The sequence below is a fragment of the Glycine soja genome, chromosome 11 (genome assembly GCF_004193775.1).
Source record: "Glycine soja cultivar W05 chromosome 11, ASM419377v2, whole genome shotgun sequence".
In the NCBI taxonomy this organism is placed as follows: Eukaryota; Viridiplantae; Streptophyta; class Magnoliopsida; order Fabales; family Fabaceae; genus Glycine; species Glycine soja.
This window is the reverse complement of record NC_041012.1, coordinates 36,516,149-36,532,445: the sequence shown is the minus strand read 5'-3', so window position 1 is coordinate 36,532,445 and position 16,297 is coordinate 36,516,149. Positions and strand designations below refer to the sequence as shown.

The following is a 16,297-nucleotide window of genomic DNA, read 5'->3' as shown; positions in this document are numbered from 1 at the left end:
CACAAAAACAAACAAAATAAATAAAAAACTAAACAAATAAAAATAAAACAACTATCACAAACCTCTGAAACTCTCACAGTATGGCCTACCCCACCACTCTCACTGATCAACAAAATTTCTTTAGGAAGGTAGTTGTTAATTATTAGTGGAGCACTTAAGATCAAGTGATGAATATAGTGCTTCTTTACATCATTTGCAGGGACATTATTTTTCAGCCAGCCAGATGAAGTCAAGCTAATATTCTTAACTGATAGACAGCACCGAAACGGACGACTACTTGGATGAGATGGATAGCACATGAAAGATTTAAAATTTCCAACTTTGCTGTTTACTGAAAGAAGATTGGTGAGGTTATGAGCTTCACTCCACAAGTAAGAGTTCCCCATTGGTCGCCACCTTACACAGCCAGCTTCAGCCAAATGTAGTGGAAGTGGAAACTGCTGCCCAGGTTGTATTGGACCTAATAACTGAAGTAATGAAATGATACATCATACAAGTATATCACATAAAAATAACAATCCACTAGCAATGGAAGATGTGAAATAGCAGGAGAAAATCGTGTACCGTTGGTGACACACTAAATGGAATATCAAACCGCAGCTCAACAGGGGTAGAGGTTGCATTTAGAAGTACAACCTGTACATCATAAAGCTAACTAATAAGGACGGTAAAATGGATGAATGGTGTAAATAAAATGTCCAGCTAATTGTGATAAACAAATAACCAATTTGTACATACAGTGGAGTATATTCGTATTAACTTGCTATGGCGCAGCACTGAAACATCAAATACAACCGGAACAACAAAAGTAGGGGATGTATTCAGACTATTATCCTCAGCAGTGTCATTATATGTCTTGGAGAAATTAACCTCAAAGCATGTTAGTCCCACCAAATCCATTGAAATGGGACCAGATGACCTAGAAGTTCCTTCAAGCTGCACAGTAATATAATGATGAGCAAATCCATTTGACCTTGGCTCATTTAAACTATCAGAAGAATGAGAAGGCCTGAAACGCGAAAGTTGCTGTTCAGCATTTTCATCCATGTATATCGGAATTGAAGAACCTGGTTGCACATATTTTGCATGATTCTCATCAGAATCATGAAGATCATCAGGATTGACAAGCCCATGAAATACTTGATATAAAAGAGGCACAGAAGTCAAGTTTTGCAAAACATAAGGAGCACCACATTTTCTAGTACACATATATTCTGCACATGGTGAATGCACAAGTTTGTTGCCTTCATGATCATCCAATACCATAAGACCCAGGGCATCAGAAAACATCTCTGTAGCACGTGAAAGACACTGCAAAAAACAAAGCTCACAGGTAAAATTTGGGTCATTTTTCATTTACAAATACTAGATATTAAAAACCACCAAACAGAGCAGTAACTGACAACTGTAGATTATCAATATTGAAATCTGATTTTTTAAACAACAGTAAAACAAACCATGCAAGCCTATAAGTCTAAATTAAAGATGAAAAACAAAAATTTCCATATTAAAGTATAGTATTAAGCTTGGCACATTACAATAGTAGAAAGTAGGGACTACGACCATCCCTTCAAGTCAAACTTATTCAATCATTCAAGGGAAACGAATTAATTAAAGAGCAAACAAACAAAACAAAAAAAACAACAGAACTGGAATCTTCATTATAAATTTAATATGCCAAAAAAAATTATTTTATACTTTTGAACAGAATTACACTATTATAGCAGCAGCCTACAGGGCCAATGGACTGGCTGATGCTTGATACTTCAAATTAGTTTTCAATTATCATAGAGAAAAAAATTATCAATTACATTGTAAGCCTATCAAAATGATCAGTCACCAAAACAAAGAACCTGAACTAGTTAATTCCGAAGTTGTCCATAAACTGACTGCAAAGAGATTATTTGGAAAGTCATAAAATAACAGGTTTCTATATACATATATGAGAGAGAGAGAGAGAGAGAGAGAGAGAGAACAAAAATTTATATACCTCTACTAAGGATTCTGTAATATTAATGTTCAGCTGGGTTGTAGATTTGAGAATGATATCTGTTGAAACGGACCTATTCGGCATAACACTCATTTCTTGTTCCCTGACTAATGTCAACACAAACTTCCAAGGCTCAATAAAAGGCTCCCATGACACCTTCAATTCACAACACAACCGCAAGCAAGTTGTTAATGCAAAAGAATTAAAACAATAACAATGGTATGTGACGGTAATTTTACTAAATATACCTTTTCGATGTTATTGTAGTTTACTTGAAGATCACCATTGACAGAACATTCCATGTGCTTTCCACTTGCAATTGTATGAAACAAGATGTTTCTGACCAGAATCTCCAGCTCAGGCCCATTGTAGCTCCACTACAAGGAACAAAAAACACTTGGTAAGAGTTTTTTCGGCTCAATATCAACTGTGTATGAATCCACGGTTCAATTTCAATCAGTATCATTCAATGAAAGTTAAAAAACTTAGTAACAGTTTTATTATATATAGGAAATAATATTTTTAGAATGATAAACCAAACAGAGAAAATCAAGCGGTAAGTCATTGATGAACTAAATGTCAGTAAAATGAAGTACAAAGTAGTGTAAGTTGATATCAACATACCCTTCCATCTGTTAGTAGAATAGAAACCTTCCTCATCTGGAATTTGAAAGTAATGCCACTAGTTGAATATTGAGAAGGTCCTGATTCCGGAACATCAAATTTTACAGCATTCCATAAATGAAATGTAGGATGCGAAATCCATACATTTGAATTATCACATGCAATTTCCACATTGAGCTCAATGGTGTTCGTATGATTCTTACAGAGTACAGCATCCACTTGAACCTCAATTACATCAAGCAGTGGGCAAGATGTATGTCTTCCATTCTCAACTATCATTATTACACTGCTAAGTTTTTCCATTTTGGACGTCAGTTGGATATCTCTGCTTCTTATAACTAATTCAAAACCATTCATGTTGAAAGAAACAGTAAGAAATTTTGCATCTTTTTCTTCAACTATATCAGAAGATACACTTAAAGGTGTCACATTGAGACCTTGAGAATGCTGAAATTCCACATGAGGTTCCTCACCAACCCAAACAGGGATGTGAAATGTAATACAAAAATTTTCTGACTTAATTATAAAGACATCATTCTCAATCTCTTGTGAAGTAAAAGGTGCTGAGGTGCTTTCAGAATCAAGGAAACTTGAACTATGTTGAACTGTTGATTTTTTTACAGAATTAGAAGCATCCACGGACAAACTATTTGTTATTGCATTCACAGGAGTTCTTTCCAAATGTAAACGGAAATGATTAAGGAATTTAACAACCTCAGTCCACTCAGCCAAATGAAGCCAAATATCAATGGATGAAAGACAAAGGTCAAGTTTATTTTTTCCACCAATAGATTGAGAAAAAGAGATACTAAGTACTGACATGGAAAAGGAAGTTGGGGTGCATTTTGCTAAAATAGAATCACGTGGAGAGTAAAACACTACGGTAGAGAAACCCAAATCTAAACATACCAAGGAATCATTTATTAAGGATGCAGAACAAACAAACCCCAAATCACCCTTGGTTATTAATTCCACAAAATCTTCTTTTCTATGATGGAAGCTTATAAATAAAGACTGTGCGCAACATTTAACTTCTGTTGACATGATAGTTGAGGCCATCAGAGTTGGAGAAATGGTTCGGGTTGCCTCTAAACTTCTCTTTGAATTAAGGAATTGCAGAACATCTGATTTGAAACATTTGGATTGATCATCAACTGAGGAGAATTCCTCAATAACATCCCATATGGCCATGCATCCATCAAAAAAGTGGCTATCTGTTATTGAAGGAAATTTTATTTATTACAATTACATGATCCAACAAGTATAGAAGTAGGGAAGTACATGAATAAGAAAATAGAGGAGGGGGGGAGGGGGGAGGAAGATGACCAAAATAAGTAGAAAAAAAAATACCTTCTGCAACAATATGACAACTGCTGATGCTTGTCATGAAACATATTGATGAAGTACTTTTGCAATTAGATTTGCCACCAACTGGAATTCTGACCCAAACATCTGCATTTATGGGTGCAATTAAAGCACTTGTTAAAAATTCCGTATTCCGTTCAACTGTTGCTAAGCCAAGCAAATCATTCTTGTAAAGAAGGAATGATACAAACAAGTCTCGCCCAAATACATTTAAACAATCATTTCTTTTTGCAAGCTTATGAATAGGAACCAAACATTCAGGAGGGATGTTCTTTAGTACTTCATCAACACCAGAATTCTCGATGAAACTACAATAAAGCTGTGGCATTTCAATCTTTATAAACTGACGGTCATTACTTACCACTGGAAAAATAAGATTGGAGTCCAAGATTTCAAATTTATATGTAATTTTCATTTCATTTTTTACATCTGTATCACTTTGCTCGTCAGAGAAACACTGGTCACCAGAAGCACCACCCCAATCAGATAATGAGAAGTAACCAATGATAATGGAGAGATATTCGGAAGGTAACATGCAGTAGACATGCTGAATGCCAATGCTTATTTCCAAATCAATAGTTGAAGATATATTTTGTCCTTTCCTGACTCGTACATTTAAAATAGGAGACAAATTTGGTGAAGAGGGACCCCATAGATTATCTTGAAAATTTTGCGGCCCCCAAGATGATGTAAGAGCCAATCCTTCAGAAGAAGACAATATATCCATACTGTCTTCACAAAATAATAGAGAAGACTTAGAAGTAGGCACCATGATTGTCCCAATAATGCATGATGAGTCATGAAAATGTGCTCTTATTCCAAATAGGTGCAATTCAGTAGAAAAAATATCACAGGTGCTCGCAATCCCAGTTTCATGAGAATATACAAAATCAGATTTGGATTTTGAGGGAGAGACCTGGAAAAATTTGGACCCTCTCCTCATATTTATATTGGAACTTTTGATTTTTCTGTCCCTCAGGATAAAATATTTTCTCCAGTCAGGAATGGCATGTACGAGTGCGCTCTCTAGATTACCAAGAGAACCAGAATTGTGAATCGTTACAAATGGAAAGCAATCCAATGGAATGCAAGCAGAATCAGTGAAACCAAATTCAAAATAATTTGAGAAGCCAAACTTCTGTAACCCAAAACTTGAGAAAATTTTTGAAATGTCAACAGTATTACTGGCAGAGGATTTCTCAAAACTGCTACTATAGGCAGACAACCTATGAAAGAATCCAATGAGCAGTCCAGCAATATGTGGGTAGCAGTGGATATCAGCATTATTTAAGTACATAAAAATCTTATGACAAAGCACATCAGTTCTGGAAGATTCATAATGCATAGCGAAACATGCATCAGCCAGCATAGCCACATCAGAATATTGATCAACTTCAATATTTGGTCCAGAAACACAGTCTTCTCCAACTGCAGCACCAGGAGAAGATAAATTTCCCAATAAAAGCACAACCTGGCTGTCTTTTTCTTCCTTCATTTTACAAGCACAGATCATTAAAGACTTCATACTGAGAGATAACTCCTGAAATTCTGAAGAAGCATACCTGCAAATAGTAAAGCAAAATCTGAAGATTTGTTCTAAGGGAACATCTATAATTTGCTTTGTGAGGGGTGCAAACTTCAATTATTTTTTCAAAATCCCTATAAAGTCAATAATAGGGTGTTGACAGAAAAAAGTTGTAAAGAAATAGAAGAAAAAGTCTTTCAAAATCCCATTCATTACTCATCACCACCATTAAGAGGCTCATTTACATTGAAGTTTTGTGCAACACATTTCATCTCTCATGGGAGCTGGGAGCGGAGAATAACTTTTATACTAGGTGTGGACCCGTGCTGCTGCACGGATTTTAAGAAAATCAGAGTTAGAATTTTTTATAAGAAAAAAGTGGAAAAAAAACAATAGTTTTTACTGTCCGGCACCCAACAGAAGACACATGGCAAGGTGCTGGACAGTTTATATGATGCTTTGTTGAAAAATAAAACTTGGGACTTAGTTTCTTTACCTTCTAATAGACAGGCTATTGGGTGCAAGTGGGTTTTCAGAGTAAAGGAAAATGTGGATGGTTCCATCAACAAGTTTAAAGCAAGGTTGGTAGCAAAGGGGATTCATCAAGTTCATGGCTTTGACTTTCATGGGACCTTTTCTCCTATAATCAAACCTGTCACTATTAGTATTATTCTTACCCTTGCTCTGTCACATGGGTGGGAGCTATTTCAGCTTGATGTAAATAATGCTTTCTTAAATGGGGTTCTTGAAGAATCTGTATTTATGACACAGCCTCCAGGTTTTGAGGGGGGATATTAGAATATTAGAGCATGTGTTGTTTAACTAAATAAACAGTTTTGTAATTTTGTGTACTTCTAAGGGCTGTTAGCCTTTGCTAACAGCACTTCTCTAGCATTAGATATGTGATAACAGATTAGTTAGGTCAGTTAGTTAGTTCAGTTAGTAAGTTAGTTAATTCAGTTAGCCTTTGTTGTTAGTTAGTACGATTCTGTTACTGCTAGTGTAAAGATTCAGTTAGTTATTAAATAAGCCGACAAACCTACTGCTAAATAGATTAACGAGTCTAAACTTATGTAAATGCCAGCAAGTTTAAAGCCTTTTAAATAGACAAACAAGTATACGATCTTAGAGGATGAGGAGGCAGCCCATCTGTTTTTCAGCTGCCATAAAATTATGCCGCTTTGGAGGGAATCCTTATCTTGGATAAACATGGCAGGAGTGTTTCCGCAGAATCCAAGACAGCACTTTCTTCAGCACTCATTCTGCAGTAGCTTTCCTGGTATTAAATCGCAGCGATGACTCATTTGGTGGATTTCCCTAACATGGTGTGTATGCCACCACAGAAATAGATAGTTCTTTTTAAATGGCAACTTCAACGTCAACAAACTGATGGAGGATGGTATATTTTTCTGCTGGACCTGGCTGAAAAACCTCGAGAAAGGATTTGACATACCTTTCTACTATTGGTCCAGCAATATCAGAGAACGATTTGTAATCAGGGGGAATTTGGATTAGGTGCTGGGATGATCTATGTAACCTATACAGTCTGAGTTTTGGTTCCTTAATTCGTGCTGAATAGTTTGTATTAGGGAACCAAACCTCTGCATGGGAGACTAATGTTTGTACATATAATAGTACCCCTTGTACTGCTTTATCATATTAATATATTCTACTATTAGAGTATGAAAATACATAACTGTGAAAATTAACTTTTCAGAATCAATAATATCAATTTTTCCCTCTCTTGTTCTCAATGTTCTCTCTTATTCTCTCTGTTCTCTCAGTTCTCTAACTCTGATATGGTATCAGAGCTTGTTTCTTCGTAAAAGCTCTTCTCTTCAGTTTATCGAGCACCTTCACATCCATGGCTTCCACGTCTCAAGGTTTTAGTTGCATTCATTTCCGACGACGATAGCTGAGAAATTGGATGATTCCAACTATCTACATTGGCGACAACACGTCAAGCCAGTCATCAAATCGCATAAGCTGCAGAGGTTTGTGGTTAATCCAGTCGTTCTGCCTCAATTTCTCACAGAAGATGATTGAATCATGGATCATGTTAATCCTAAATATGAAGCATGGGAAGTACAGGATCAAACACTCCTTGTTTGGCTTCAATCAACGCTCTTGAAATTCGTTCTTTCACGCGTGTTAGGCTCGAATCACTCCTATCAGGTGTGGGAGAAGATTCCCGAGCATTTCAGCCTTCACACCAAGTCTGGGGCACGCCAATTACGGACCGCGATGCGTGCTATCTCACCCGAAGGGAAAACAATGGACGAGTAGCTTCACAAAATCAAAGGCTATGTCAATGAGCTTGCTGGTGTTGGAGTTCCGGTACGCCATGGGGAGCATATCAATGCTATTCTTCAAGGTCTACCTTCGGGTTATGCGCCAGTAGTTTCTGTGATTGAAAGCAAGAAATGTACACCATCCATTGCAGAGATCGAGACACTCAGGTGCTTGCGTCTCCTCCCTGAATTACACTCAAGGTTATTTGTATGGAAGCTCATATAAAGGTAATGATTTTGGTGGCTCTAGAGGAGGTTATGGTAGAAGTAACGGTGGTCGTAACACTTTGTTTGATCGCGGTGTTGGTCACAGTGGTTCTGGCAGGTGGAGGCAGGTTTGCCAACTTTCAGTGTCAAATCTGCCTCAAGTATGGTCACACTACCAATGTGTGCCATTTTTTATCAGATATGAATTTTCAACCCCACGAGTCACTCACTTTTGTTGATCCAACTACACTCTAACCTATCCCGTATTCAGTTGGTTCGATTAGGTCCTCAAACACTAGGGTTAATCCTAGCTCCAAATCTGTTGCACAGCTAACTAATCAACCTAGTGTTATGCTTACAACCTCAGCATCTCATGGCAATGGTCAAGCTAGTGGATTCCAGATTTTGGAGCTAGTTTCCATGTGATTGGCGAATCTCAACATAACAGTTGTCTCATTTTGATGGACCTAATCAGATTTTTATAAGAAATGGTGAAGGTTTGAGCATTTCTAGACATGGCAAGAAAACTCGTACCCGTGGGTACCCGCCCGAATCCGTCCCGACTTTGACGGGTAATATCCGAGTTGACCGGGTATGGTTCGGGTTTTCCCCGATAACCAAAAGTCGGGTACAGGTACGGGTATGGGATTATTAGACCCGTCCCGACCTCAACCCCGAACCCGCCCCGCCACTTAAAATCTTTAGAATTTTTGCATAATTTAATCAAAAGACATATAATTTTTATTACTAGTTAATTTTATTTTAGAATTTTTACATAAACTTCGTACCCCATTGCCCAGAGGCTCTTCGCTATGCGAAGGTATGGGGGAGGGATGTTGTACGCAGCCTTACCCTTGCATATGCAAAGAGGCTGTTTCCGGATTCGAACCCATGACCAACAAGTCACCAAGGCACAACTTTACCGCTGCACCAGGGCTCGCCCTCATTTTAGAATTTTTACATAATTTAATATTATTTTCTTAACTATTTATGTAGACACACACGTTATGATAAATTTATTGATATATAAGTAGTTAAAAATAAATGTTTAACAATCAATTTATTTTTTTCTAAAATCAAATTTTTAATATTTTTTTTACAAAAAAAAATATATTTTTCTAAATGGTGTGTGGAACGGGATTGGGAATACCCGATACCCGACGAGTACGGGGATGGGACAATAAACTCAAACCCGTCGGGTATCGGGTACGGGTATGGGAATATGTTGAGGAGTCGGGGTAAGGGATCGGGAAGACAATACCCGTACCCGACCCACCCCATTGCCATGTCTAAGCATTTCTGATACTGGTTCTTCATCTTTTTATATAAGAAATGGTGACGGTTTGAGCATTTGTTAAATGTCAATCAATTTGCTAAAGATAATGTTATTTTCTTTGAGTTTCATGCTCACTTATGTCTTGTGAAATCACAGGGGACCAATAAAGTGTTCCTTCAGGGTACTGTAGGTGCTGATGGTATCTATTTATTTCATAACATCAGACTTATGTTTGTTACATTCTGTTAGAAGTTAGTTAGGATTAATTAGAGTTAGTTATGGTTAGTTTCTCAGTTCAAGAGGTCTTTAAATACCTTAGTTGTAACTAACTCAAATTAACTTTTCAGAAGCAATAATATCAATTTTTCCCTCTCATGTTCTCAATGTTCTCTCTTATTCTCTCTATTCTCTCAGTTCTCTACCTCTGATATCTACTATTTTTGCGGATAAAAAAAAAGTATATGATCTTAGAAAATTATGAGAGCTTTAAGCAATAATGTAGTTTTCACATAAAATAAGCACAATAATGACACGTACAAGAACAGCCCCACTATACAGAATGAATTCAATAACAAAGTAAGGAGAATGAAGACTGATTTTCAAATTGCACAGTTGATGTCAAAATATAAACAATGCCCCCATGGAAGGCAGCCAAATGGATAATGATGAACATACCGTAAGACCATTTTTTGTAAGGAAACCATGAGCTTTGAGCTGTTATCTCCACTATCTTCAAGGTCAACATCAAGATCAATGGAATCAATTATTGAAACAATGGATATGCCAAAAGTAGAATATGTTGGCAAAACTGAAACAATATTGGGAGGATGAGGGGAATTTAAGACTCCAGATTCACCCGTTACATGCAATGTACCCAGATGATTCGTCAATTCTATGAATGCACCGTATATTGAAGGAGAGAAGTGTACTTTAAGTGATTCAATAAGTGCATAAACCTGAAATTAAGAAGTATTGGGAATCAAGAGAGAAGGGGGAGGGGGAGAGAACAGAAAATTACATGGGAGACAAGTTTGTGTAAAGTGTATGTTCAAGTAATTTTACTTCATATCTGATAAGTGACAAGTTAATCACCTCTAACTGCTTCAAAATGGACTCATCTGGGATCATGCAAAGTGCCAGGAAGAACGAAACACTAAATTTCTCAAGAATATAAACCTTTTGTGACTGGTCAGAATTTACCATGATGATCTGCAGTAACAAGAAGCAATCCAATAGTTAGCACGATAAAAAGGATGAATAACAAATGTAAAAAACAAGCACAAGAACTACATATGGACTAAGCCTTACCTTAAAATCATTTAGTGTAACATCAAAATAATCATATAGATCTTGAAGTTGGATGCCTAAACAAATCCCAGATGTGGATATTGAATTTAAAAAGTTCTTCAGAGAGTACGGTTGCTCCTCAACTTTTGAAGAAAAAGACTCAAGACTATTTGTGGATTTACAGCATAAAGATCTTGACTTCAATACCTGTGCAAAAATATCATCAATAAGAAGCATAAAAAGGAAAAAATTATTAGGAACCGAAGTGTAATATAAAAAATGCTAATGACAACTTTCAAGGAGAGTATGGTGAATAAATAAGCAAATACTAGCACCACATACTGTTCCTTTCTTGTCAACAAAAATTACCTCTCTAAGATTTGTCTCATGAGAACTGTTTTCTGAAGAACCTGCAACAGGCCCCTTACTCCTATGACCACCTTTTATCCAATATCTTGACCAGTTGATTTAAAGAATATGATAGATGGTTTATAAATCATCTAGTAATAATTGTTGATCCAATCCATTGAGTTTTATTTTTATGATTGGGCAGATTGATTGGATTTATGTTAGCTGGAAGGTTAGTAAATAAATGGATGCAATTGCCACTCCTATTCACAGTGCAAGAAAAGATGGCACAACTTTTTATTTCACAGTTAAATTAATTTTTCCATTGAGGTCATCAAACAGGACACATAAAATATTTAGCTTTGAAATATAGAGGAGTTACCAAGTTGCTATACTCTGATGCTGTACTTCTCCAAGGAAAATTAACAGAAACATCAACAATACTAACATCCCACACAACTTTTTTATGGTTTACAGAAATGTATCTGCAGATTGAAAGAAACCCAGAAGTTACAATTATTGTTCAGGAGATTCGACATAAAAGAGATGTTACGAGTAATTGCCAAAGCACAGCTTACTCTGCTTTGGATAGGAGCCTAATATTGTCATTTTCAATTCCATTCAGTGACAACAGCACCTGGAGTTCAACAGAAATTTAACACCAAAATACAAATAAATCCTCCAACAGGAAATACAATGAGATAGAGAAAACATTAGCATTTACTCTATAGACTACAACCCTCCATGTTGCTTAACTATCAGATAGAGCCCAATGTTGTCATTTAGACCATGTAGCTGACCCCAAGAGAGTACAATGCATCAGTTAATACTATATTCTCTAATAATTTGTTATGATTCAATTCATAAGTTCTGAATCGAATTGTGAATTGTGTTAGATTCAAATCTCATAAAAAAATTCTCTTCATAAGTTCTGATTCAGTTGTCATATTATTCTAATATTGGCTAACTTTGCATATTTTTTATTCACGATTCAAAAATTAGCTCAGTGATTCACAACTGTGAAGGTACCGTAATGGAGTACAAATCAAACCACAATCAAGCTTTTCCTTGATAAAAAGCCTATCCCATTCAATTTGTTTCATACAATCATGTTGAACAGGATTATGAGCTTTGCTAATTGCCGACTTATCACATTAAAGCTTCATAAGTCCATCCTATTATTTAATCTTCAGGTCTTCTAAGATAATTTTCAACCAAATTAATTCACAAATACCTTGTGCCATAGTTTTAAACTCAGATTCAGCACTAGATTGAACCACAACATTCTGTTTTTTAACTCTCCAAATTACTAAGTTTCCTCAAGAAAGGTGCAATATCCAGTAGTGGATCTCCTATTAGTTACTGACCCTGCATAGTCAGGCATTTGTAAGCTTCAAGGATTGTATTAACATTTCCTTTATATAAAATTCCTCTTCCTAGTGTTCCCTTGATTGCAAAATCCTATAAGTGCCATGTAAGTGAACTTCTCTTGGACAATGCATAAATTTGCTAACCAAACTTGTAGTGAATGCAGTATCTGGCCTTGTGTGAGAGTCAGACAAGAAATTTAATTTCCCAACCAAACATTGATACATCTCGAGTGGTAAAGATACTTCAACATTGTTGTAAGCCACTTGAACATTAACAAGGGGAATATAAAGCAGCTTAGCTTTAGTCTGAAAGCACTACAATTTCTGTCCACTATTTTTATTATATTCCCACACTTTCTTCCATTTTCTTTTTCTTGTAATATGATATCACAGCTTATTGATCCTAACCATGACCTCACCAACATCAAACTCTGTCTCTGTCCAGAATTCAGGAGAAAATAACCCTACCTCTTAGAATGTGGGTTATGGGCCTAACTCAACTCTTCAAAACGGGCTTGTAAGGTGAGGGTTGTCCCTCACTTATATACTCTATCTCGACACTATCTCAAACCAATGTGGGGCTTGGTTTTTTCCCAATACCACCTCACACTAAGTTCATGTCACAATTTCTACTTTGCACCAGTATCTTTTTCTCACACCATTCTCATTAAACTTGATGAGAAACCTTTTGGTTTGAAGAAAGCAAACTAAAACTGACATCAAGGGCTACAGATTCCATCAGTTTCTGATGAATCCAGAACTTCCACCCCTGTCTTGACTGAAGATCAGGATATTGAGAAAATCAATAAGAAATATCACTGTTACAAGAACAGATATTTCTTGTGCAATTGTAGTAGCAAACCAACTCATGTGATCGATTTATACTGATTATTGGCATGAAGTGGTACAGATAATCAGTAAAACTTAAGTTAGGGCCTGTCTGTTTTCATGTTTTTGAAAATTGTTTTGTTAGTAAAAACAAAAAACTTGTTTGGTAAGAGCAGTTTCTGTAAACTGTTTTCATAACTGATAGTAATATCTCTTTTTAGATTTTGAAAAAAAAAAAAAAAAACTAGAGCATCTATAAGTTGTTTTGGTTTTCTACTTTCAACTTTCTTGCTTGTACTTTCACACAGTCCCCCCACTCTTGCTCTCTAAGAATTAGTTTTTGAAAACTAAAACACAGACAAACACACAGTTATTGTGATGCAGATTGGCAGGATCTATTGATATAGGTTCCACCTCACACACAGTATTGTGTCTTCGCTGGTGAAAATATTGGCTAATGAAAGAGTGAAGCAAAATATAGTTGCACAATCTAGTGCAAAAGCAGAATATGAGTCATGCTTATAGCCACCTGTGAGCTTATTTGGATTCAACAACTTCAAGAATTGAAGTTTGGAGGATGGAAATAACCAACAAATGAAGTTATGTTGTGATTGTGATAATCAAGCAGCTCTGCATATAGTTTAAATCCTAAGTTTCTTGAAAGAATTAAACATATAGAAATTGATCATCATCATGTCTGAGAAATTCCTTTCTACGGAAGTCATCACTGAATTTTTTAGTTCAAATGATCAACTAGCAAACTTTTTCCAAAAGTCCCTCATGGGATCCCAAATTCAGTATATTTGTTCAAAACTTCGTATGCTTTACTTATATGCTCCAGCTTGAGAAGAGTATCACAAAATAGTCCTAATTAATTTTCTAGTTGGCACACATAGATAAAGTTATTCATGCACCTAGGAAGTACCACCATTATTAATTGTCTTGTAAACATAAGTTGTAATTATTTATTAGTGCATATAAACTGTCCAGACTGCTTAGTGTTATTCACTCAAGTAATTCAGACAATTTCTATTCTAATATTCTCTAAACCTTTCTCAGAAAGAACAAAACACATTGAAGTCAGTTGCCACTTTATTCAGGAAAATATTCAGCAAGGACTTGTATACAACGGACATCACCAAAGAACAAATCACACTTTCAAAATGGCACTTAACGGGTGTAGGGTTGATTATCTTTTTAACAAGTTGTACACAATTAACATTCATGATCCAACTTGAGAGGATGTATTACCCATGTGATTAATGTTCCAGCATCATCTACATTGCATTGATAGCCTAATCTACTAAATAAAAATATAGAGATCTGCACCTGCATTGGGTACAGCTTCCTCCAAACAAATTCCTATCTTAACAAAGGTAAAGAACATAAAGCAATCCCACATTGAAAATTTAAAATATTATTGACTGCTAGAACTTGAACAATACTAAAAACAGGGAACGAGAAAAAACAATAATAAAACAGGACATCAATAAAAAATAGTGCATACCCTTTCATTAAGAAATTTGAAGGATGTAAAGACATCAGAAAACTCTAACAAATTTGATAAAATATTTGCATCAACTGTCACTTCAAGTTGTTGAAGTATTCCCTGTTAACACAAGATTGGAAAAGAAAAAGTTATATAACAGGACATTTATGCTTTGAACATGTACAACCTACACACGCATAACTATGCCTTTCCCCTCACTAGACACATCATCAAATTAGTGACACACTGTCAGGTACCTTCACTGACACGTCCATATCTCCATGAGAAGAAAAATTTACTTGAATGCTGCAAGAACTATCCAAATTGTCCAGTATGTTGTTTTCAATGACAGGCTGCAAATCAAAGAATATCACCATTAGTGTCAATAGAATTGAAATTGAAATAATATAATATAATATAATAACTATCTGCTTAAAGTTCCTAGCTTTCTGTTCTATCCTTCTCTATACCACAAGTTGCATAATTTAGGTATCTTGATTCTTGATTTTATCTTACATAGTGGTGAATGAAATGAAATAATGTTTAGGAATCCAGGGGAATCACACAAGGTGGATTAATTTGTGATGGCAAAGTTCCTATCAAACTGAAATAAAAAGTCTACCCAATGGCTATAAAACTAAACAATGCTCTCTGGCAGTGAATGTTGGGCAATAAAATGCCAACAGCCAATAATAACTGTTACAGAAATGAGAAGGTTACAGAGGTTGAGTGAATATAGAAGAAATTATAAAATTAGGAACCACTTGACTAAGATGGAAATCAGAATACTACCTATTAAGGAAAAGATGGCAAAAACTCCCAAAATTGATTTGTCATATTTATTCAAAACAAAAGAAATTATAAGAATGATACCCCTCCAATATGTACAATGACTGTCTTGTTGCTTAGATCAACCATTTTCCCAGAATTGAATTTGGATATAACAATTCCACGTTCTTTGTAGATGTTAGACTCGACAATTCCACCTTCAATAATTATTTCTGCAATTCCTTTATCGTGCCTCCTTAGAAAAATGAGAGAAAGATTGGGGAAAAAAATTAGTTGACACTATTAAATAGTGCTAGCACATGGGTTTTATTTCATATCACACATAACAATGATCAGAGAGACAAAGTTCAGTAAATGAAAAATTGAGTAGCATCCTAAAAATTGAAAATAAGTCCACATTTTTCTTAATAATAAAGTGCTGCATTGATAAAAATAAGAACCACCAATAAAGTGAGAAAGTAAGAGAAAATTGGGGGGAGGGGATAAAAACACAACAAAGCAGAGATTTTACTATACTACAATTAAAATGGAAAGAACCTCTAACAGGTTCTTTCAAATACAGTAAGTGATCTCACTCAGATTCCTGACTGAGTTCTAACTGTGAGGTTAACAGCTGGGCAAACGACACTACATTAAACAGTATTACACATACTGCACAACTGAACTGAGCATTACTCTAACATGAATTATGTGAAAACATATAAACCATTCCCATAGAATATAGACAAAAAGATTATCATAAAATGCCTGTGAAAAAAAAACAGAGCACAATACTTGTTACAGAGAGTTGCAGAAATCTGATGAATCTGAAACTTGATTGAAAATATGCATAATTCATGCTTTACAGCAACATCAAAGCTAGATGAAACTAGAGGATGAAACTCAGTTGCTTCAGATATATCCTGCAA

General features: G+C 35.6%; 1 protein-coding gene across 6 annotated transcripts in view; it reads right to left on the bottom strand.

Annotated features, from left to right (window-relative positions):
- The window catches only part of LOC114374374, a 51,341-nt gene that overhangs the window by 19,141 nt on the left and 15,903 nt on the right, over positions 1-16,297 (bottom strand). For all 6 annotated transcript variants that reach the window (XM_028332012.1, XM_028332011.1, XM_028332013.1 and 3 more), the window contains 16 exons: positions 16,164-16,291; positions 15,474-15,624; positions 14,858-14,953; positions 14,619-14,720; positions 11,492-11,550; positions 11,296-11,398; positions 10,587-10,772; positions 10,371-10,487; positions 9,954-10,234; positions 3,965-5,541; positions 2,615-3,828; positions 2,239-2,367; positions 1,991-2,146; positions 739-1,311; positions 565-636; positions 63-467 (listed from right to left, as the gene is read on the bottom strand). In XM_028332012.1, coding sequence (XP_028187813.1) covers positions 63-467; positions 565-636; positions 739-1,311; positions 1,991-2,146; positions 2,239-2,367; positions 2,615-3,828; positions 3,965-5,541; positions 9,954-10,234; positions 10,371-10,487; positions 10,587-10,772; positions 11,296-11,398; positions 11,492-11,550; positions 14,619-14,720; positions 14,858-14,953; positions 15,474-15,624; positions 16,164-16,291 — 5,349 coding nt within the window. The remainder of the gene's footprint in view (positions 1-62; positions 468-564; positions 637-738; positions 1,312-1,990; positions 2,147-2,238; positions 2,368-2,614; positions 3,829-3,964; positions 5,542-9,953; positions 10,235-10,370; positions 10,488-10,586; positions 10,773-11,295; positions 11,399-11,491; positions 11,551-14,618; positions 14,721-14,857; positions 14,954-15,473; positions 15,625-16,163; positions 16,292-16,297) is intronic.